Source organism: Danio rerio, chromosome 7 (assembly GCF_049306965.1).
Source record: "Danio rerio strain Tuebingen ecotype United States chromosome 7, GRCz12tu, whole genome shotgun sequence".
Classification (NCBI taxonomy): domain Eukaryota; kingdom Metazoa; phylum Chordata; class Actinopteri; order Cypriniformes; family Danionidae; genus Danio; species Danio rerio.
In genome coordinates this window covers 40,547,615-40,571,350 of record NC_133182.1, presented here as the reverse complement: position 1 = coordinate 40,571,350, position 23,736 = coordinate 40,547,615, and the positions used below count along the sequence as shown (strand labels likewise).

General features: G+C 35.4%; 1 protein-coding gene across 3 annotated transcripts; it reads right to left on the bottom strand.

The window, feature by feature from the left end:
• Nucleotides 1–172: 172 nt before the first annotated feature.
• ncapg2 (non-SMC condensin II complex, subunit G2) lies at nt 173–23,217 on the bottom strand. 3 transcript variants are annotated; one of them, XM_073906016.1, is made up of 28 exons: nt 23,151–23,217; nt 23,014–23,074; nt 22,808–22,898; nt 21,642–21,830; nt 20,913–21,027; nt 19,208–19,365; nt 18,986–19,120; nt 18,805–18,899; nt 18,226–18,382; nt 17,880–17,972; nt 17,647–17,772; nt 15,820–15,999; nt 15,276–15,428; nt 14,939–15,161; nt 14,742–14,836; nt 13,038–13,211; nt 12,833–12,903; nt 12,275–12,428; nt 10,029–10,205; nt 9,405–9,515; nt 7,989–8,117; nt 6,860–6,959; nt 6,464–6,654; nt 3,273–3,413; nt 2,871–2,974; nt 1,808–1,908; nt 891–993; nt 173–793 (listed from the first exon to the last, which is right to left on the bottom strand). In XM_073906016.1, the coding sequence occupies exons 3-28, from the start codon at nt 22,883–22,885 to the stop codon at nt 724–726; spliced, it is 3,423 nt and encodes a 1,140-aa protein (XP_073762117.1). In that variant the 5' UTR covers nt 22,886–22,898; nt 23,014–23,074; nt 23,151–23,217; the 3' UTR covers nt 173–723.
• Between the last annotated feature and the right edge of the window lie 519 nt (nt 23,218–23,736).

The following is a 23,736-nucleotide window of genomic DNA, read 5'->3' as shown; positions in this document are numbered from 1 at the left end:
ACATGGGGTAAACATGCAAACATGCCGGGCTCGAACCAGCGACCTTCTTGCTATTGGGTGACAATGCTAACCACTGAACCACCATGCCACCCTTTTAACAGTTAAATTTTTTAAAATAATAATAGTTATCAATGCACTTGTAGTAGATGATACAGACTCACACAGCTTCTTGTTTGATAATTTGTCTGAATTTAATACTTTTTCTTTATTTCACACAATGATTGATTGTGATGCTCTACAGTACATACTTAAATTGGGTAAATCCAGTACATTTAGCAACAACTTGTCTGTACATTACTATTGTTTAAAATGGAATAAAGAAGTATATTCTCTGGCAACATATCACAATTAATTATTGTTGTATCCAAGTGTAAGGTAGAAAAAATAAATTGGTAGGGATGTATTTCAAAGAAACCTTAGTGAAAAAACAAAGCTTAAAAGATCATCTTAAGACGCACCAGATTCAGTGATGTGTCTCTAAAAATGTACTTTTGTGAATGAAAATCGATGTAGTTATCTGGAATGCTGGAACTTAACTTTTACATTCGAAACCACACAAAAGAAAATGAATGATGTTTCAAGATCAAAGATGATGTTTTGCTTAAAAGTCATTCAAATGAAAGAGAAAGGGGAACATAAAAAATGCAAGAGTTTAATAAGCTGAGAAAACAAAGAAAGGATTTTGCAGGAGTACACACAAGTTACTGTCATCAGCTTGCCCGTTTAATTGTTTGTTTGTTGGCATGAAATCAGGACGTCATTCAGCATTTTGACAGTGGATTCGTAGATGGTCCTGAGAGAAGAAAACCAAAACAAAATGAAATGTTGTACATCTGCCACTGTGTGTAGACACAGATTACATGCGTTCACCAAAAATGTAAATCTTTTACCTCTGTATATCATCAGAGTTTTCCGAAATACTGTTGTAGTAGTTCTGTATTTGTCTGCGTACAGACCCGGCAATGTCTTTCAACTCCACAATAAATGCATCAGCTATATTGAGCAGAGCAGAAAGGTAATCATTACTATTCAATACGCTACAGAAACAAACTCCTATACCCCTAGACACATTGATATATACACTATTAAATGTCCTATTAGGTAAATGTCCAAATATAAATTTTGACTTAACAGTGAGGTAGAATGTAAATGTCATTGTAAAATGGCTTTAACAGTAATTGTGAATTTGTAAATTTATATGCAACCGCAAAAATGATTGAAGTCATCTCCAAGTGCTGCAGGACAAGTCGATATATTAATTTGTGACAGGCCTAATATGAACACACTGACAAACACATACACTAACACATTATTTCTAAATATTGGTAGTGAGTTTGGGTGTTTGGTTGTATGTATAATAACTGGATTATGCAAATATTGTCATAAACCAATCAGCAAAAAAAAAAAAAGACTATAAAAATCCAGTGTCACTTTATAGTTCAAATGTGTCTATCCATAACTCCACTGGACTTAATGTTTTTAATACATTTTCAAATAGAACAGTTTATATAAAATAACTTAGTACAACTAGTTTAAGTACGTGCTTATTACCTGCCTATTTTCCAGTAGTTATAATGTATGATTTGATTCTACATCTCTAATCCTACCAAAAACCTAATCCCAACTACTATCTTACTATCTATCTATCAATAGCAGATAATTAGCAGTTTATTGAGCTAAAGTCTTAATTAATGGTTTGTTAATAGCATGAACTGTGACTGGAAATGTTTCCAATAATTCTAACATCAAGTAAAACCAACCTGAGTGGAAATAAAAACAGAATCAAGCCAAAACCAAAACCACTCACATTCTTTGATGATGGTCAGAATGTGTGTAACTGCAGCCCATTGCGTGATACTATCAATGGCCTCCGACTCTATAGAGGAACTCAATTCAGACAGAAAAAACCTAGAACATAGCAGAAAATTAATCTGAAGCATTCATACAATTTCTACTTATGGCACTTTCATAATTTGTAGATGTCCTTACGTTAGAAACAGGGATTAAAATGGTTTAAGTCCTACAATTTCTTTGTAGATTGATTAGATTAAACTTTACTGCAATTACACATGTACACTTACAAGGCAACGAAATGCAGATTCCTTCTAACCAGGAGTGTAATAGCATCAAGTGCAGGATATAAAGGTATGCATGTGGGTAGAGCATGTGGAAGAGCAGCTATGTATGTAGGTATAAGTTATAAAGTGCAATTATAGAAAAACAATGAGTTATATTTACAGATGGATGTACTATGAACATTACATACATAACTCCTATATACTTTTTATACATAACATTATATTATATTCATAACTCCTAAATTGATGAAGAATGTGTAGAATTTACTACATCAAGTAAACACATGCAAACTGTCCTCTCACTGGTCAGAGAGTGCATCTGTCTAAGTTCCAGGATTCTGCACATATCATTCATTTTGTAGGACAACAGCTTCACAGGCCTATTGCTGCTTTCTTTGTAACGGTCAGTGTAAACTTTATTATTTTAGTTAATTTAGTTTGAGAAGAACAAAATAACCATTTAACTATAATTAGGCACTTCACTTTGTCTAAGCTCCAGATTCACTCTTGCAGGCATTAGCAATACAAAGACTGCTGCTTTTATTGCAATTTTCATTAGAACAAATCATACACTAATGAACTGCTGGGCTCATTATTAGTCTGTAGTGTATGATATTATAGGGTTTCTCAACACATATAAACCGGATTAATGTTTTTTTTTCTGGGATCTCGAACTGAGTGTTAAGAAGTGCACTGTTCATATATGGCAAAAGGATCAAAAATGCACCAAAAACTAATTTTCGAAATGGGTCAGGTATGAAATCAGGCAGTACTAGATGGTTTTGATTTTACCTGGTAACAGCAGGACATCCAAGCGTCACTTTAAGTATGGTGCTGGAAAGAGGTGGTAGGTCATTGACCGTCTCTGGCATCAACAGCTCCTCCACATGAGAAATCTGCGAGTACAAAGATCACATGGCTTCTTTCACAAGTCATTCATCTTTGCTTTCAGTCTATGCCTTTATCCTTCAGCTTATTTTTATAAGTGGCTTTAGACAGCTCTCCCACGCTGCCTACGATGTCATTTCATCTCAAGAACACAACAGTTTGTATTTATATCAGTCATACTGTCAAACACTACATCCGAGTGAAATGAAGAAATGAGCTCAACAAATGTTTCAATTAAAAAGACAACAAAGAAAAGCCACGCAAGCATAACGCTCACAGCATGCACAGAATAATTAGAGGATTTACCTTCTGCAGGGGGCGGCTGATATCAATAATAACTGCAGCACAGAGCGATGAGAAAACTCCTGTCATGAACTCCGACCTCTCAGTTGTGAACTTAGTCACCAGCAGGAAGTCATGAAGAGCTTCCTCAGAAGAGCAACACAGCTGAAGATACAGAAAATAATGCGTTTTATATTGAAGAATTCGTTAAGACTGGGCATCATTAAAAAGTTTTCAATACAATACATACACCAATATTTTGACTTTGATATCGATTCTTGAACAATACTGCCTTCAAATATACTGGCAGTAGTAGAACGTCTCTGCACCAATAACTAAAGCACCAGCCAGCAAGTAGCTCTATGCAACTCTCACATGGTCACCCACTGAAGTTGAGCAGGGCTGTGCCCAGTCTGTATCTGGATGGGAAACCACATGTGAAAGCTAGGTTGCTGCCGAAAGTGGTGTTAGTGAGACCAGCAGGGGGGCACTCAATCTGCGATCTGTGTGGGTCCTAACGCCCCAGTATATTGATGGTCTTTTGGATGAGACGTTAAACTAAGGTCCTGACTCTCTGTGGTCGTTAAAAACTAAAATCAACAATAATAAAAATAAATGACAAAAATCAGAGCAACAGTATGTGAGGTTCACTACTACATACACGTTTTTAAATCCCTCAGCAGTTCTTCTTAAAAACTTTTTTAGCATGCCTGCTTTTTCAGGAGACAGACACGCCTGCTCTTGACTGATAATGCTTCACAGACAACTTTTAGTTAATAAAGCATCTCTACTGATGTTGTAATCCAGTGATAATGTAATAAAATGAATTGCATACATGATCTTTTGAAAATAAATTAAACTTAAGGGCAAAGTCACATGCATCTATTTTGATGATGAAGCCATGTCTCAGTTCATATGTGAATTAAAGAAACCATTTTTTAAATCCATTCAGCCCATTTCTTGTTCTAGAGGGGTCATTATTAGCTTAGCTTAGCTTAGCATAATTCACTGAATAGGATTTGACCATTAACATTTCCTGCAATAAATAAATGCAAATAAAAAAAAGTAAATGAGTTTTGATAATTTTCCAATTTAAAGCGAGAGGCCTCTGTAGTTAGTTTGTGGAATAAAACCGACAGAAAATGAAAAAGTTCTATTTTTAGGTCAATATTGCTAGGAACTATACTCTCATTCTGGCGAAATTGTCAGCTGAAAGAAATCGGCTGAATGCTTTTAAAAATGGTTCAACTTATGCCTAGTTCACACTAGAGGATTTTAAGCCTGATTTGAGCCCGATTTGGAAGTTAACGAGCTCGCCGACAGATCGGGCTGTGATCGGGAAGAAATCTGCGGGTGCACGGCGCTCGCCGCTCTTTATGTGTGAACTACTGAGCAACGCATCAACGAGGCTCGCTGACGCGTCGCCGACACCTCGCAGACGGAAATCCAACATTCAGCATGCTAAATATTCCAGAGCAGTCGGCCGACTCAACCCCACGTGTGGTCAGATGTAGTGACGAGCTACAGCCAATGAGAGAGCATATCAGCATGAGCCGCGTGCCTGTGTGTTCAGGAGCTCAGCAGAAACATCTGTGATTGGTCAGAATGGGCATCAGTGCACTCGCTTCATTCTGCGTTAGCACAGACATGAGAGTAGGCTATATTAACAGTGGAACTAGAATTTTGTAACTATTAGAATTATCATACTGCTCATTCTGACCGTTCTCATATAAAACGCCATATTGTCACAACATATTTACATTCAAAGCTATTATTGAGATATTAAAATTAAGCTTTGAATGTCTGGCATCATATTTAATGACACCATTACCCTGAAAATATAATCTTTTTTTGGTAATACAGCCTATAAATATGTAGTTAAGATACTAAAACACTTAAAGGCTTGGCTTTCATTTTCACTTTCAAACAGGAGCTATTTCACAGCACAGAATATGCTGTTTGAAAGATATCTGAAGTAAATTGATATTTTTGCCATCAGAAAGTTTTGTTTATGTTAGCAGGAAGTTGCCAGGCAAGAAAATGCACACATATTTAAAGTCACAGCGAAAAGTATCAGACATGCATGCAGTCATTTTGACCAATATGGTAATTTAAGGCAGAAATGCTCAGTTCTTTACTGTTTTGTAATAAAAAAAATAACAATGTCAGAAAGAAATACACTGATAGTTAGAAAACGGCAGGGTGTTATAAATATGTTAGTTTTATTTCAAAGAGTTATAAAATTACAAAAATGAAAAACTCTCTGTGTATCTATCCACTCAAACCTTGCAAATGAGTGATTAATGCGCTGATAAATCAGCTGATTTGACGATGTTTTTAAATGCTTTCTCCAAAGCTTGAAATGCTGTCAGTGATGTTATCAGCACACAAGCAGCCAATAGTGTTCAGCTTTTTTCTGACGACTCCTCCCTCAAATTTTCATTGGCTGTGGTTTGGTAGCTTGAATGAGCTGATGGGGAATGAGATGTTGTCAGATCATGTAGTGTGTGACCCCCCTCTTGTGGATCGTTCACGAAGTGTTGCGTAGTGTGAACATCACAGAGATCAAAAGACACAAAGTCAAGTCATGTGGTGTGAACAGCACAGCGATCTGCTGATGTTTAAAATCCTGTAGTGTGAACTAGGCTTTAACTGTTTTATGCTAGAAGACTTGTAAAATGGGCCTTTTTCAAAAATATATAGTGTTCCTTTGAGGATCATAAAATAACAGCCACTCAATCACAGCTGGTCTCACAAAAAATTTGACGAAACTAATGACGTTTGAGGTTACAAATTAAAAAGCGAAAAAAGTGACTGCACCTGCCGAAGTAGCTCAGCAGGTGAGAGAACTCTAAGGGTTGTACTAAGGTTACCATTTTCACGAGTGTACTGCGGTTATCCTCTCACAAATGCCAATATAATTGGAGCATTCTGTTCTTTTTGAAGTAGATTTGTCATTATGCACACTTGGCTAACAAACATTGATGAGATTCATTCATTTTAGGTAAGAAAATTTGGTACTGAATGCCAAGACATTTTTTGATTCTTCATTTTGTAATTGAAACAAGGCAGTTGAAGTATTAAACTTAACACCCAGCCCTAGCAGTCATCAGTTAAATTTGAACAACATTAATCCAGTTTTAATATATGTATATGCGCACACATGTTTGTGTGTATTTAAGGAAGGCCCTAAAATCTCTTTTCAAAGGCCTCACCTCTTGACCCTCTTCCTTGTCTTTCCGCAGACGATGTGCTAAGATCTCCACAACTTTCTGGAAGATGTTGGTCAGAATGCGGATAGTGAGGGACAGTTGATCTTCCTGTCCCTCAGCCTTTTGGGAAAGGCAGCCATGTGCAATCTCAGTAAGCAGAGCAAGCAAATGAGGGATGCACATGTATCCTTTCTCTAAAGTAAGAATAAACATACATTTAAAAAAAGCATTGTTATATTGTTATAAGATTTTGCATAACATTGTTATAACATTTTGTATAAAGGGGTCAAACCTAATTTATTTTAACAACACATAAATCTGTCAATCTTTCTTTAATCTGATAATACATAATACAATCTCTGGGCTCTGGATCGGCATGATGAAAACTACAGCACCCACCTGTCTGCAGTACTGAGGCAACATGCTGCAGTAAGTGGTCTCTGAAATCACTGTCTCCAACAGAAACCCGCAGCACATTCTTGCACACGGTTACACAGCTCTGACAATGATAGAAGAAGGGAAATAAATCATATACAAGCAAACCAAAACCATCTGCACAATCTATTGTAAGAATGTGAATCAATGGATTACTTTTAGAATTAGTCTTCATGTGCCTGATAACCTTTTTAAAAGTATTTATTTACAGTGCACTGTTTAAAAATCTAAGTATTTAGTTCATTGTACACGGAGTCTTAAATTTGAGCATGTTTAAAAAATAAATCCGACCTCATGTTGAGTCAATTGCATTAACACACTGTCTCCGAAATGTTTGTCAGGTTTTTTTTGCATCCATAGAAAGTCTTTTGAGACGTTATGAGCCAAAATGCAGGGGGAAAACCATACAAAACCTTCAAACTTTAGTGAGCAAAGACCTTTAATCCTGTCTTAGATATATATTTATAAGTTTTTAGCATATTTTGTCAACCTATTGCTTTTTTGTTCGACAAGATTTTGTTGAGTAAACCTCTGGGAATTTAGTTGAAGTCAATGGATCTTTTTTTATTTATACTGCATAATGGTTAAAACTGCTAAAAACAATTATTTTACTCAAACATATAATCACAATTACTGATCAAATTTGTTGACATTTTCAGAAATCTAATCAGAATTACTGAACTTTCATGTAAGCACCAGTCAACTAAATGTCAAGAACACAGATCGCCTTTATTACTTTATTTTTAGAAGCATTTGACATTGGAGATTGTTAAATTTACATGTTAGGCATTGTTATCAGATCATCTGTGCTTTGTGTCTCAGTCCAGAGAGTGCGACTTTATGATTGAAAGATAAAATAAAACAAAACATCTTCTGTGACATCTGGCAACTGTTTTTTCAAAAACATTTTTCATCAGTGTCACACCAATCTCCAGAAGTCATTTTACCAGCTTAATATGTGTTCTTTTGACAGCTATATTACATTACATATGGTGTTCATCCATGACAAACTACAAAAAACAATTAAAAATAAACAAACAAATAAATAAATAAATAAAACAAAACTAGTTTTGACAATAATCAAACCACTCACCTCTACAATCTTTGTGCTTAAGGACAGTTGTTGTTCACTGCTGGAGTTGACCAAGAAAGGAAGGACTCGCTTCTCAACCCAGGACACCGAATGTTCCAGAGATTTGAGGAACTCCCGCTCCTCTGGAAACTGCAGAATTCAAAAGAAAGGCAAAATCAGGGTTCCCACTTTAAAACAAATATTAAATTCTGCTGATTTTAAAGTAAAATTAAGCAAGTGACACAACATTTTGGGAAGCATGTAATTTTTTTAATTGGTGCAGACATCCTTTGGCCAGCAAAGACACCGTTATAATTTATTCCGTACCATCAGCATTGTTTTATAATAATAAACATTATATTTGCGTATAGAAAGTGCTTATATGGTGTGCAATACTTTGAGTTGTCAGATATGGTTTAGAAGTGGCATGTGACTTTATCCCAAAGCCCATTTGAAAAAAACTACATTCATTGTAACAATCACTAAAATTACAATTTTAACATGATTTTTCCAGTGTGGTTGTTGTTTTGAACTATTATTTTTATCATTTAGACCAATGGTCTCAAACTCAATTCCTGTAGGGCCACGGCTCTGCAGAGTTTAGCTCCAACCACCTCCAACTCACACCTGCTTAATAGTCTCTAGCAGTCTGGAACACCTTGATTAGTTGGATCAGTTGTGTTTGATTGACATTGGAGCAAAGCTGTGCAGAGCTGCAGCCCTCCAGGAATCAAGGAACCAAGTTGGACACCCATGATTTAGAATTATGCATCAAATGTGATGTAGGCTTTATATAGTTGGGTAGTAAACAACTTTGGTTCTCTCAGTGTTCACTTTAAAAAAATTACAGAAACAAATGGTTCTTAAGGTCAAAAAAGTAATGAAAAAACTGTATAAAAAACTAAGAAGTGTATATTTGTATATATTCTCATGTACATTTTGATAAGAAACACTGACAATATTGCTGTAAATATTTAAAGAATTAATTATTTGGCAATGATTTTTTGTCATAATCATCTAAAATAAAATGCATGTACACACACACATATATATATATATATATATATATATATATATATATATATATATATATATATATATATATATATATATATATATATAAATGCTGCAGGATAGGAGTTTCACTTGTTCAGTCTAAAAGAAACTTACAGCACGCAGTCAAGCACTGCTTGATCAGTATTTAACAAAATCTGAGTCATGTCCAATAAAACCCAGCCTCAAAAAGATGGGCCTACATTAACTTCTGAAATTAATTTGTCGTGTCACTTCAGTGCTAAGAAATTGATACTTAATGCACACATAGGCAACTTATATTCTTAAAGCACCTTTCACATACTAAGGATATAAATTGTGTGAGTGTGTTCAGTGACAAGGGCTCAAAGAGTGCATGCAACAGTGTTATGGCTGTACACTCACTTTGTGTTGAAGATGTATACAGAGTCTGCCATGGAAGATAAAAGCTCTCAGTGCTGTCTCAATGGCTGCCACGCTGACCTCTGATCCGCTCAAAAAGGAGAACAGCAGCGACTGGACACATTCACAAAAGAGCAAAGACAATAGATCCACATTTCATGTCACACTTTGGATTCAGTTTAGGACCATGTAAAGAAAGTTTAAAAAAACATGGTTATACCAGGTCAACGTTAAGACTTTAAGGCTTTTCATTTTTGTTTAAAAAAAAAAATGAAAACTTTTTAAGACCCTACAAAAACCCTGAAAAAAACATAATTTTTTTCAAAGATAGAGGCTGAAAAACATGTAATATAATATTTGAAGTCTGACCTTGGTAAACAAAACATCCTTGAATATAACAATTCTGTGAGCTTTCAGAGATATAAGTAGATAATAAGGACAAAAACATCACGACATTTAGCCATGATTCAGCTCTGTGCAGCACTATTTTCAAAGCAAGGCCACAGAAAACCTGCAATTACCTTATTGACTTTGTATCTAATGACAGTAATAACACGACACACAATAAAAGAGTAGGCTTTCACCAATTCTCTCTAATAATATTCTCAACCTTCAAGTTTGCTGTACCTTCCATTTGTTGAGGGCTTTATGAAGTGGTCTCATCTGATCCAGGGGCAGTGTGAGCAGACATTCTCGTGTTTTAGGTCTCAAGAGCATGTAATCCAGATAGTCTAGGCCTAGATCTGGCTTTGACTCCTCCAGGACATCAAAATGCACTTTGCCAGTTGATTCTTCATCACCCTGCTAATGAAAGAATGAAGACACTATAATGAAAAGCTAGGTTCTGAAACTTGGTGCCATACCAATGTAACAAGTAAGTATTTGGATCAAATTAAAATGCAGATTTTGATGCATGTGATGTATGATTTTAATAATTAAAAATAACTTTAATAACTAAATTAAACAACTTTAATAATTAAAAATAATTTTTAATCCATCATAATTTGTGAAAAAGCACAGACACAGCAAGTTAAGGAATGATTATTCTTATTACAAGCTACAGACTAGTATATGATTAGTTATTGAGACTGCAATGTCAAGCTTATAACTGTTCTGTCTAACTGTAATATTTCTAGAGACATCACTGGGCCCACATGGAATCTGTGCATGCAGAAATCCGCAGATTTTAAGCCAATCGATTCTATTTATTTACTTATGTAAATGTATATTTATTTAGTTGTTAAATTATTTTCAGTAATAGTATTGACTAATATGAAAATGTTCATATGAGTTATTCACAATACAGTTTTTAAAATAATGCTTACTGTCTTTTAGTAGATAAATTATATGAGAGACTTGCTTTGTTAACCAAATAAGTGGATCTAATTTGATTTGCATTCTAAACACTAAATAAATGTTAAAAAGTTTTTTTTTATATTTCATATAATACATTTTTGTTACGATACTCCCAAAATCATTCTGCTCAAATCCACAGATTTTTTTTTTTTTTTACAATATTCAGCGCAGAAATAGTGAAAAAATGTCTGCAGATTCTGTCTGGCCCTAAACATCACTTATTGTGTATTCTAGGGCTGCACAATATTGAAATAAATCTGGCATTGAGATGTTTTTTATTCTGCAATATATATCGTGATGTGAATACAATTTCACCAGATGAGTTGAATACCTATTTGGACAGAATTTATATTTTTAGATTTAACAATCTACAAGCAAAGAAAAATTCTATAAAGAAAAAATATACAAATTAAATAAACAGCATTTTGCTGTTTTCCAAGGAGTCAAACTGTATTCAGATATAGTAATTGAATAATCAAAGGTAAAAAAAATATTATCTCATAGTCTTCATTTTAGAAACAATTCAATAAAATTAATTATTATTAATTCGTCAAAGTTACAAACGGTACAATTTCTTATGCCGGAATGCTTTTACAATCCTCACACAGTCACATAATCCAGACTCAACTTTGCATATACTCACAATGTACCTATTGTGAATGATCACAAAGCGTTTTAATGCACAAAGTTTTTAATGGTCTAACGATGACATATCAGAACATGAAGTAAGACGGCAGGCAGAGGTGTTGTATTTTGCCAAATAAAGTCATGTTTCTGCATAAGTAGTTTTGCTGTGAATAGTGCTCTTATTTACTGTTCAATTATTGTAGATGGCCAAGATGGCTATGATTTATTGTTTAGTAAATTTGCTTTGCATTTACTTATGTCTTTACGTTGTCTAAAACTTTCAATATATTTTTCAATTTCAATAATACAATTTAAAATGTCAATTTAGGTAGCTGTTTAGGTAGCTGAGCAAAACCTGTTTAAGTTTATTTCTTCTGTTTGATTTTTTTTCTTCTGAGGATTTTTTAAGGAATGCTGGTTGCTAGTATCCATTGAACTCTACAGTAAAAAATCTAATATAAAAGTCGGGTCTCAGCAACCAGCACTCTTCAAAATATCTTCTGTGTTCAACAGATGAGGGAAAGTCAAACATGTTCAAAGGTGCAGTATGTGATTGTCTTCAGAAACATTTTTTGTTGTGCTAGTTGAAAGAGTGACAGCGGTAAAAACAAATGCTGAATCAAAACTTTTTAAAATCCTGAATTAGTATTGGATTTACTCTTGCATGCTGGAGAAAGGATGACACCATGGCATGGCTTTGGACGGCAGGGGATGGACTGTATTTCAATGATTGTATGGCAAACTGATAGCATTTAGGCAGATCACCTACTGTACCTTTAAAATAATGGGGAGGATTATATTTTTTAATTGAACTATCCCTTTAAAAACACAAAAACAATACCCAGCCTTAATAATGACCCCCACACATAGACACTTTCCAGCACATGTACCTCTTTCACAGGTGCGGCCTCAGTGAGCCAGTTCTCGATAAGCTCCACTATATGGCTGATCTGCCCCCAGCTACAGAGACATTCCAACGTCTGACTGTACGTTGTCACAGCAGCACCCGCTTTCAAGCTCCTCAAGTGAGACATCACTTTACTCCTGCAGAGAAGGACACAGTCATGCTGTACACCCAGACTTTTCTACAGATCGCTCTAATTCTTTGAAAAAACACGCTCAATCCCACCAGCATTAAAAGGATGCTTTTGGGATCAAATGGAAATCAGAATTGGCAATTCGCTTTTGAGCCAACCTGCTGTTCTGGGGAGACGACTGACTGAAGCACGTGGACTGTGCTAGATAATCATCAGAAAAACATATATTTAGAAGTGCTGTTCTTTTTAAAACTGTCCTTTGCTGGTACACTTGTTCATATTTTTTACTATTTAGACAATTCACCTTATGTCAAGAAAGAGTGTTTTCATTGTTGGCTGCATTATTCTTCTAAAATGGGGCATTTAGGGATTTTTTTAAGGGAAGTCCTATAGTGTAATAAGTGTACTAACCTCAGAGCTGGAAGAGCAGAGGCAGGAAGTAAAGATGCTAGAAGAATGAGAGGTGCTTTGCATCGCTCCTCCTGCGCACATGCACACACACACACAAATGCGTCATGTTGCACCCATGTTGCATCAGCTTTGAAGATGTGATTATAGTGTGCCATTTTGATCTTAAAATTGTCCTTTGGTTTCATCGCTTGAACGTGCCTCTTACCTGAAAGATTTTAAGGTACTGGGGCAGAGAAGATCCAAACTTTGCAGTGGTGTACTTAAAGGCCTCTTGATTAGCCATTAGAGATTTCTGAACACTCTTCCACAGAATGACAAGGATCTCCAGCAGGCTGGCCATGGAGGAGGTGTCCTGAACTGAGAGAACATCTTCCAGCAGCTAGTGTCAATAATAGCAAACATAGGCATTTTTATTTATATATATATAAATATGTATTGTTTACAATTTTACATCATTGCTCAACAAATTACATACATATATGTGGTGCGCATTTACTACTACAGATTTTATGTTTTTTTGTATTAGTTATTCATATATTCATACTTTCCAGTACATTAAGAAAATGCTAAAAATGTTGATGACGGACAGTTAAATAAGTAGTTTTTATCTTATATTAGCTTATTTAAAAAAAAAAGTTTTTTGTATTGTTAAAAAACATTAAACAATGTTTTGTGCCCACCTTTAAATTTACTGAGGCCCTCTAGTGGCAACAGAGCTGTTTTAAAATGACTGTTCCAAGATATTGTGGAAATCAATCAGTCTGAATGCTGATGCGTTTCTGCTGTTTTAGGAATATTATCAGTAAGATAATATTGTAATGTTAAATACTAATTACTATTCATACAGGTCACTTAAATTTAAATAATTAAACTGCTGTTGTGTAACCGTGTCGTTTTATAGATCAAAACAGCCAGAGATACAAATATACCTGAGATTGCAGAATGTTAAGTGTTTAGTTAAGTGTTAAGTATGTATGAACATCAGGGCTAACATGAGCCTTACTGCACAAGTGAACAAGACCAGTTTGAAAATGGAACAGTGTAAGTATTCTAGTCAACAAATTATATCAATCTATACTAGTTTTTGAATAATCCATTACAACGCGTACATATTATGCCTTTAATTTGATAAATCATTAAAACAGTAAAGACAATCATTTGAGCAGTCTGTTTAAAAAAAGAATCCTGACAAATTTGACCATGGTTTCCACAAAAATAGTGAAATTAATAACAGTGAAAAATGGTACTTAAGCAATCGGCATATTAAAAAATTAATCATGACAATAAAAGGGATCACGTCTCACCGAAGACTGCAATAATGGCTGCTGAACATTCAACATTGCCTCATATGAAAATTATACATTTAAAATACATTTAAACAGAAAACATTTGTTTTTAAAAATAAATAAATTATACTTTGACATGATAAATATAAATATAAATAAATAAATGAGACTTTTTTCATGACTGTTAAATGTTAATTTATTTTATTTCATTATATATTTTATAATTATTTTGTAATGTATCTTTTGGTCTTATTGTTCATGTATACCTTGCTTCAATTTTTAAATTTTTGTCCCAGCCAGTTTCATATTATATTTGTAAATGCTATTCATGTGTAATATATCTTTTATTTGATTTTTTGTACCACAAGCATTCTGATCAATGTTAGATGGGTGGGGTGTAAGGTCGAGTTTTGAGTTTGTTTTTGTAGTAAGCTAAATTCAGTGTGATAAAGTACTTCCAAGAGAACTTTGATATAAGGACAATCTCTTTCTTGTACGAATTTAGGCGGTACTGTATGTATAAATGTAGGTTTTTTCAATGAAAATAAAAATAAAAAGTAAAAAATAAAATAAATAAAAAATTCAAACCGACCCCAAAAACAGCAGTACATAGGAAGTCTCACCGTGCTGTTTTCTTTATTGCTAGATGCAAATTCTTCATCTCCTGCATTCTGAATGCACACATTTAGACACTTTCTGATCACCAGCATCAGTTTGACTATAAAAAAGAAAGCAAAGTGAGTTTTTGTTAATTCTTTTTGCAAAATAAAACAGATTTGTCATTTAAGAAAGCTTACTAGCTTATCTAAGGCACCCTCACCTATATTAGCAGGAGCCGTGTACAGATAAGCATGCTGGTAAAACTTGCGAGCCGCTCCAGGGTTTGTCTGAATCAGGGTGACACATCGCTCACACCAGACAGTCTCTGGTTGGTTGACTGGAAAGAACGAGTTAAACAGCAAATTGACAATGCGTTTGGACACAGGAGCAGAGTCCATCTCCAATCGAGCCAGAAGATGCTCCAGAGAGCAAACTTTCCAAAACTGGAACATGACAAATTGGGAAAATATAGGAATAAGTATGTGGGCAAACATTTGATGAAAAAAAAATACAGTGCCATAAATAATTAATTAAAACAAAGTGTGATTTAAACTTACCTTGGCAGCCCGAGCAGCCTTAATCTTGAGGAGCATGCCCACAAAGGCAACACGCACCTTTTCAGAGCTGTCATGGAGACTGCTTTTCAATGCAGGCAACAGTTTTTCCATGAGTGGATGACTTAAACTGTTATCCAAAATTATAGACATACACTGCAGAGCAAACAAACAGGGTATAACAAAGGCTTAGTCAAGCAAAAAAAATGCCATTTGACAGGATATTTAAAACTGTAATTATGTTCCTAGTCATTATGAGCACAAAAGTTCAAATGAAGTGTGAACATATTAATTTCAAGTCTTTTAGGCTAAGATGATTTTTTAAGCAGTGCTAACCTCTGAACTATAAATTAATGATTGGGTACATTCCATTCCCCCTAAAAAGCTTTTTAGTGTGGAGCTCAACTCATGCTGAAATCACTGAGCAGAAGACATTGTCCTTCCCCTGCTGTAGATGGCTTTAAATTGGATTCTACAAACTACAAAAACTGAAAAGATAGCAAGCAGCACTTTGCTCAAGTGACAGACAGTCAGCCAGGGGCTTTACCATGAAGACAGAGCAGCGGACATCTGGAGAGCTGGTGTCATTAGCCAGCTGCAGGATGAGCTTCTCCAGCAGGTCAGTGATGACAGCAGATGGAATGACCTCCCAGCAGCGAGCCAGCACTGAACACACACCCAGCACTGCAGAGGAGCGCACCAGGGGCTGAGGGTCATCAAGAAGAGCCTACAGACACACACACACAGACACAGACAAGTCTCACAGCAGTACAACATGCTGATGTCTTTTCTGACTGCTCTTGAATTCAGCAACCAAGCTTGGCCTGCAGGGGAACTGATTTTTTGACTTGCTGTGAATTATAAGCTTGTTATTCAGTGGCATATGCCTTTGTTAAAGTCATCATCTTGCATTATTCCAACTTAATATTTTTTAAAGGGGTGGTCCACTATGATATCAAATTTTAAAGTTTAGTTGATGTGTAATGTAGCTGTGTGAACATAAACAACATCTCTAAATTTAAGACGCTCAAAGTTCAATGCAAAGGGAGACATTGGTGGCTTTTACAGAGTTACCTTAGCAAAGCCTACAGAGAACAAAATTTGGGGACTACAAAAAAAATACATCTGGGTTAATGATGTCATAAACCCTTCAGGGCCAGATACTGTAATGTTATAGTAGAGATGGTTCCTGGTGACATGGAGCCAATCTGCGAATGACAGCACATTAGCACATGTTAGCTGACCAATCAGAGCCTCTTGAGAGTGGGCTTTCGGAGAAACTAGGAAATATGACAGTCATTTTCATGCTAGCTGAGTAGCAGTATATTATTAAAGTAAGATATATGGAAAAATAACATGATTTTTCCACAAATGAAGCATAAGCACACATTGCTAGCATCTTATAAACACAACACAGCCTAAAAATACTCTCTGGACCACTTCTTTAATAATTGTGTTTAACAGCAAAATTATAATAATCAAAGTTTTTCAATTTACTTTATTATCAGTTGATATGACATATAGTGTAGCTTACGACTCTTAAAGGCACAGAGTGTCATTTTCACAACTAGAGGATGCATATTCACAACAAAGGCGTAGTTTGATGATGAAGTGACTGATTGTAAAATTCATTACATCCTCTTAGAGTTATGCAGAAATCATGGTCATGGATGAGTATTTAAGACTTATTATCATAGTAGCTCGAGTAAGGCTGAAAGTTATCAAAATGTAACAAGACCGCTGAAGCAATTTCTGATGAGAGATGAGCTCAACGTGGCATGAAAGCTGAGGAGCTTTTATTATACTAGAGTTTCACTTCAGGTTCTTCCACTCCTGATCATTTTGGGAAGAGGCAGCACTGCCTACATTTTAGGGTTCTGTTGCTTCTCTGTGCAGTCTAATAAAATGCACAACATATTATAGCGTCGTCAGTGTTTTCTATAAAACCAAATCAGAAATTAAGGGTGTGTGACGTCCTTTGTATGGAAACACTGACATGATCCTTGTCTGTTCTCGCTGTGTTGGCAAGGGTTTCCTCCGGGTGCTCCAGTTTCGTTATAAGTGAATTGGGTAAGCTAAACTGTCTGTAGTGTATGTGTGTGAATGAGTGTGTATGGGTGCTTCCCATTGATGCATTGCAGGCTGAAGAGCATCTGCTGCGTAAAACATATGCTGGATAAGATGGCAACCCCTGGCTAATAAAGGGACTAAGCCGAAAAGAAAATGAATGAATGGATGGATGGATGGATGGATGGATGGATGGATGGATGGATAGATGGATACTGTTGAGCTCAAGTTGCAAACATTGGACTCTACTTGAATACTTGAACATTCTAAAATGCAGACAACAATATGGAATCAGCTGTTGACATACAAACAGTAGATCGAGTTGTTTCTGAACAGCCTGGTCCACCATCTCACTGCTCATGTTGGGGTCATGGATGGGAAAAGCCTCAGTAAAGAGCAACGTGGCATTGGCACGAACCTCAGCATTGGTGGCCTGTTTAAAATGATAAAGATATGATAAAGACATATTTCACTAACACATTTACTTTAGTGCAAAGAACTACATGCTCTAAATACAACGTCAACAACATTAAAAGTAACCTTTAATGCCTTCCACAGAACTGGCTTGTAGAGTCTGTGCAGCATCTCATCGACTCCCTCGCGAAACTTCTGCTTGTGGAAATAAGTAAGGATCTACATAGAGAGACGGACATATTTTTTACTCACAGAATAAAAGTTTTAACTGCAGATAAAAAATAGATCAGAAGTTGTCAGATATTCCCTGTAAGTATCTCTGATGCTCATTCATGTTTTTTTCATGGCAACTAAACTGAAGTAGCAACAGTGATCTATCAAGCTACATTAAAAAGAGCTAAAATGATGATTTATTTGAACTAGAATGATTGAATCCTGCAGCTGGATAAAAAGATGAGATGTGTTTTCTGACCTGTCTGACTTTGCTGTGTACGGGAGAGTTTCTGTGCAGCAACAGAGCATGTTGCATCAAGTCCTGGATGCAGGCAGACTCAATCTCCTCCAGAAAAGGGCCTGATGCCTTCCTCCAAGCTCTGAAGTAAATCTCAGCCACGTGAACAGACAGAGTTCTACAGGTATAGCACAAAAGTATGACCACTTAGATCAAAGCAACTTGAAGATAACGACAACGTTGAAAGACTTAGTACAAAATCTGCAGATGCTAATATTGTTTTCCTTATAAGTGCAGAGATGTTTCTGTGTGAGTGATCACCTTCTACAAAAGAAGTGACAGGCTCTAATTATTTGAAGTACTATTTAAAAGGCACAGACTGTACTTTTTACAACATTGATGATTTGTATACGTGCCAATACTGCTATACTTCTTTCTTGAGCACTCCTGTTTCCATATTGAGCCTAACAGCTTTACTGTTTTATATTCATGCAAGCAGTTTGTCTCCTCTACCTCATACTGTAAGTAACTCAAAGTAGGCAAAAAGTTACTGAGTGCACATTTTAGAAATATGAAAGAGGTCATGAGTGTATGATATACTTTGGGAAAAACTGCAGCTGATTCTTAATAGTTTCATGAATCATCCGAATGAAGTTGTCATTCCAAGAAAAAAGGAAGGCAAGGAAGCGTTTCCCCTGAAAAATGAGCAATAAACAGAGTTACATCTCCCATAGAAAACAATACCTCAAGCTCACAAGCCCACAGAAACATATAGACAAACCTCTTCCTGCTTGATATGAGAGGCTCTGAAGAAGCACTGGAGAAGAGGGTCGATGACCTGCTGACCTTTTTCAGATCCAAAGTCCACACTGAGAAGCACCTCTCGTAGACTACAGAGCCTTCTGAGCTCGCTGACCTGAGAATATAACCAAAAAAGCAATTATTCGATATCATAATATATTATTATAACAATGTCATATATGAAATATAACACTACTAGTACCGGTTTATCAAGTGTAACAGTGTTCTCCAAACAGACAAGAAAAGCAGTCCAGCCAAGCTCCTCCTTGCCTTGTAAATCCCGCCTCCACCAGCATTCAAACAGCCAGTGAATAGCCTGCTGAAGTGGAGTTTGGGACAGTGGCAAAGCACTCTCTATAGCTGGAGAAAAAAAGACAACATGGGAGAAAATGCACTCACCATATATGATAACTATTTTGAATTAAATAACACATTCAAACATTGCAGTGTTGATATGAAATAATAACAATGCAGGGCTCAACAATAAGGACTGCCCGATGGCCAGCGTGAGAGACACTCGGGACAGAAAATAGGTACGAGTTCTGCCTTAAATATAATTTGCCTGTGAATATTATGTCCTATAATCAAAAAAACAGGTTGTGCTTTTCTTTTATTCATTCATTTTCCTTCAGCTTAAGCCTTTAAACCCTTTTCTTCTTTATGCTGTAAACACCATATTGCTTTTCGGTTATTTTTTCCATAACCTGGGAACAGCCAGTACAGCAAAGAGACTGCAACATGGAGGCAACATCAAATTAAGAGGCTAAAAGAAAACGTCTGTTTCTAACGTCTTGGAAGCAGACATTTACGCTTGGTATAACACAACGAAAAAACCGAAGTGATGCTTTGCAGTTTGGCAAGTCAGCCACCTTTTGTTAAACAATTTAGAACTGCAATAAAATACCTGCACATTTTCCATACTGGTCTTTTGTTTGCATTTTTTGCTCATTTATTAAATTTTTTAAATATTTAAATTCTAGATAAACAGACGTGGCCTGAAGAAAATTCCTCAGTGTGAACCCTGCAATTACATCAAATATGATTAAACCTGCAACAATTTACCTTTAACATTACTATTCAGCAACACAATACAATAATCAAAAAGTTTAAGTATTTTTGGTTAAAAACTATTAAATAAAAATGTTTAATATACCACATTTTAAACCCAATTAATGAATGCAAATATTTTTTAAATTCTAGGAAATCCCAAACATACATTTTTAATGTTTTTTTTTTTTGGGTAGTGTAGGCAAACATTTAACACACAAAGTAAATCTACATTTTATATATATACTTTATTGCTTTTAGTGACAAATATTTGATAAATGTATTCTGAATCCTCAAATATTTAAAGTTTGACGTTTTTAAAGAGACAGTTCAACCCAAAATTTAAACTTTGGCATTATCTGCATGTTGTTCCAAACCTCTAAGACTTTTGTTCAATGAATATATTAATTTTAAAGAAATTTGTGAAGGTTCTCTCCCTCCATTGACAGCCTACACAATAGCCATTCTCAGCCCAGAAAGGTAATAAAAACACAATTGTTCAATATGAATGTTCTTCTTTGTCTTTGTGCACAAACAGCATTCCCAGTTGCTTCATAAAATTGCAGTTTAGCCACCGGAGTAACATGGACTACTTTAATCAAGTTTTTACTGCCTATCTGGGCCTGGAGAACATTAGTTGCGTACAGTAGGTTGTCAATGGAGAGACAAAAAACCCACACGCTTAATTACAAACACCTTCAGTCGTGTTCAAAGAAGTTTGGAACAAAATGAGGATAAGTGAGCAACAACAAACATTACATTTTTAGGTGAACTAGTCCTTTGTTGAATATTCTGTCATGTGCTCTCTCTCACAAAAAAACAGAAATGTCTAGATGAAGAGTGACAATAAAAGTCCATACCATTCAGCATCTGGGCACATTTGAGAAGAGTGGTATAATTGTCCTTTTCCTGCAAAGCGTCTACAGAGACTGTAGAAACAATAGTGACGCCCTCTATTACAGCCATGGTTTGTATCTGAAAGTAAACAAGAACAACGCCTTCAATCATTCTCCTATGCATTAAAGAAATCAAAAAATGTAATTAAAGTTTAAAAACTAAAAATTGTCAAATAAAGTTAAATAAAAGCGTTTTTTTAGATGTTAAAGTATCAGTTTGCTAGTTGTAAGGATATATACATGCTAGTGTGCTTCAAAACAGTGAAAGCATTTCCATTTAGAAGATAAAAACCTCATTAAAAGCATCCAAAACTTCCAGTATGTCACCTTAGCCTAAATGGATCAATGATTATTTTGACATCACCTCAGTTTCTCATCAAATCTTCTGGCCAATCAAATGCTCTCTAGTATCTGACATGTCCCGCCCCCTTCAAAACGTTTTCTCATTTGTTTTTCATTTGGTGGCTTGAGCTCAACCACTCTTACTCTCAGAACTGTGATATAAACAAAACACTACCGGCTGTTTTTTAAAGGGGAGGAGCTATTATGTGTCCCGCTCTGTCTTTATGTTTGAGATTATGTCAAATAAAAAAAATATATAAAAAAATAAAATAAAATGAATTTTTCAAAATAAAAATGAACAAAATAGGCTCTATAACAATTCTGGCCTTTCCGAAAAATAAGTGGTGTCACCTGTTCCTCAGAAACCTCCACCTCCATGTCTCCAGCATCCTCCTCGGCTCCAGTGATCCAGCGCTCTGAAGGGGAAACAGTGAGGCTGTGCTGCAGTAACTTCAGCTGTCTGTCCCACAGATCCTGCCTCTGACTCTTCTGCAGCTCCGCCAAAATTTCCGCCAGGTCAAACGGATCTGCTCCATCCTTCTGCAGCACAAACAGAGGGAAGAAAATAAAATGTCCCTCTAAGTAAGAAACAGTCATTTCACAGCTCTTTATTAAATCCAGGAATTTTCTAGTAACTCTGAAGACTCTCCACATAGCTGTTGTGTCATTATTCTAAACATAATACAATAATCTTAATATAAGTAAATGTATCAGTAATAATGTCAAAACTCAAATTTATTTGCAACTGGTTTCTTTGAAATTTCCCAGGGTGGTTTCCACTTTGTGCTGCAGTAAATATTATTTACTCTTTGTTCTAGAATCCAAACAGCAATCCCTCACACTTCAAACACACCATTTGGAAAGTTATGTTTATTAAAATAAACATAACTGCTTTAAAATTTGATACATACATGTGTGTGTACAGGTAGTTCTTGCTGTAGAGCAAAAATTTCTCTACAGCTTGAAATTGCCAGGTTATTTAACGGAACTGAATCGACTATGAATTTATTATACATTTTAAAATACATCATATACACAATTACAAGTACATAAGGTCTTGTCAACATAGTCAGCTACTTATCCCCTCTTCAAAATAGATGATTACAAAGCAGATATGGATCAAAAACATGGACTCCTTTTACTTTCATTACTATTTGTTTATATTGTTTCTGAAAAAATAAAAAGGTGAGCCAGGTAAATTTAGCTCAATTGAAACAGAATAAGTTGTTAACAATTTAGTACTCTTAAATTAAACATTTCAAAACATTTGAATACAAAAAAATCATTTAGATTTTATTTTAAAATAAACACAACTGCTAATGCATTTTCATTTCAAATGTATTTTTGCACTACAATGGTAAGGCTATGGTGTACTTTCAGTACTCTTTAATTGCCTTTTATTTTAGCCAAAACTGCAAATTTGATATAAATAATCTTATATATTCAAAACCCACTAGAAGAGTAACGTTATAGTTATGTATGCAGTGTGTTGTTTTGTTGCATTCAGTGACACTGACGTGTAATTTGATGAAGTTCAGAAAGTCCTGGACGTGCTCATGATGGACAGAATCCAGAAACTGCTTTCGTTTCGACATTTTGCTGACAATCCTATCAGACAAAATAGATGACACAAATAAATATCGGTCAGTAATGCTGATATAAATATAGTATAACGTTATAATCTTTACATGACACATAAACATTGTGCGCAGTTTCTCCTTACCAGAAGTCAAAGCTAAATAGCAAGTTGTTTTCTTTACTCTGCAGGCAGTTTGTTTTCTAATCTACATCAGCACATAAGACAGCATATGGTGAATATTAACTTTCAGTCAGTTCAAACCTGTTAGTTTGTTTACATACAGAAGATCCTCAAATTCCGCAGCTGCGCCCGTTTCTGTATTCACCCGCTCAAAATTGAAAAAGCGTCGTGACGTCATGTGTAGTGTATCGCATAGAATGTATCGTCTCGTCATCTTGTGTTTACAGCGCCATCAGCCGTATGGGAGATTAACGGCGCTGCAGCCTAAATGTAATGGATTTTTTTGTAGTCTGTTAAATGATTACGTAAAGTAAAAAAAGTGCTCATTTGTAGAAGTTTCAACACGCTTTATACGTTAGTTGTTGTCACACAACCCCAGCTTGCCTTATTTCCTACGCTAAAATCAATTCTTGAGTGGTCAGTTATTGTCCACAAGATGGAGCCAACAGCTCGTTGTTTATTAAATGCAAGACACTGCAGATGAAAAAAAATCAACTTATTTCCCTAAAAGATTAGTTTCCAAAGGAAAATACACAATTTACATAATCTCTCATACAGAAAGAGACTTACAGATCTTGCATATGCTTGTATTAATTTATTCATTCATTCATTAATTTTATTTTCCCTTTATTAATCTGGGGTCGCCACAACGGAATGAACTGCCAACTTATCCAGCATATTTACGCA

Excerpts from the sequence above, each read along its gene's own strand:
- ncapg2 (XM_005166425.5), bottom strand. The coding sequence starts at position 22,885 with ATGTCGAAACGAAAGCAGTTTCTGGATTCTGTCCATCATGAGCACGTC. Across the intron at positions 10,206-12,274 it reads AGGCCGCACCTGTGAAAGAG|CAGGGTGATGAAGAATCAAC; the intron begins GTACATGTGCTG and ends TTCTTTCATTAG. Across the intron at positions 794-890 it reads AACTCTGATGATATACAGAG|GACCATCTACGAATCCACTG; the intron begins GTAAAAGATTTA and ends TTCTTCTCTCAG.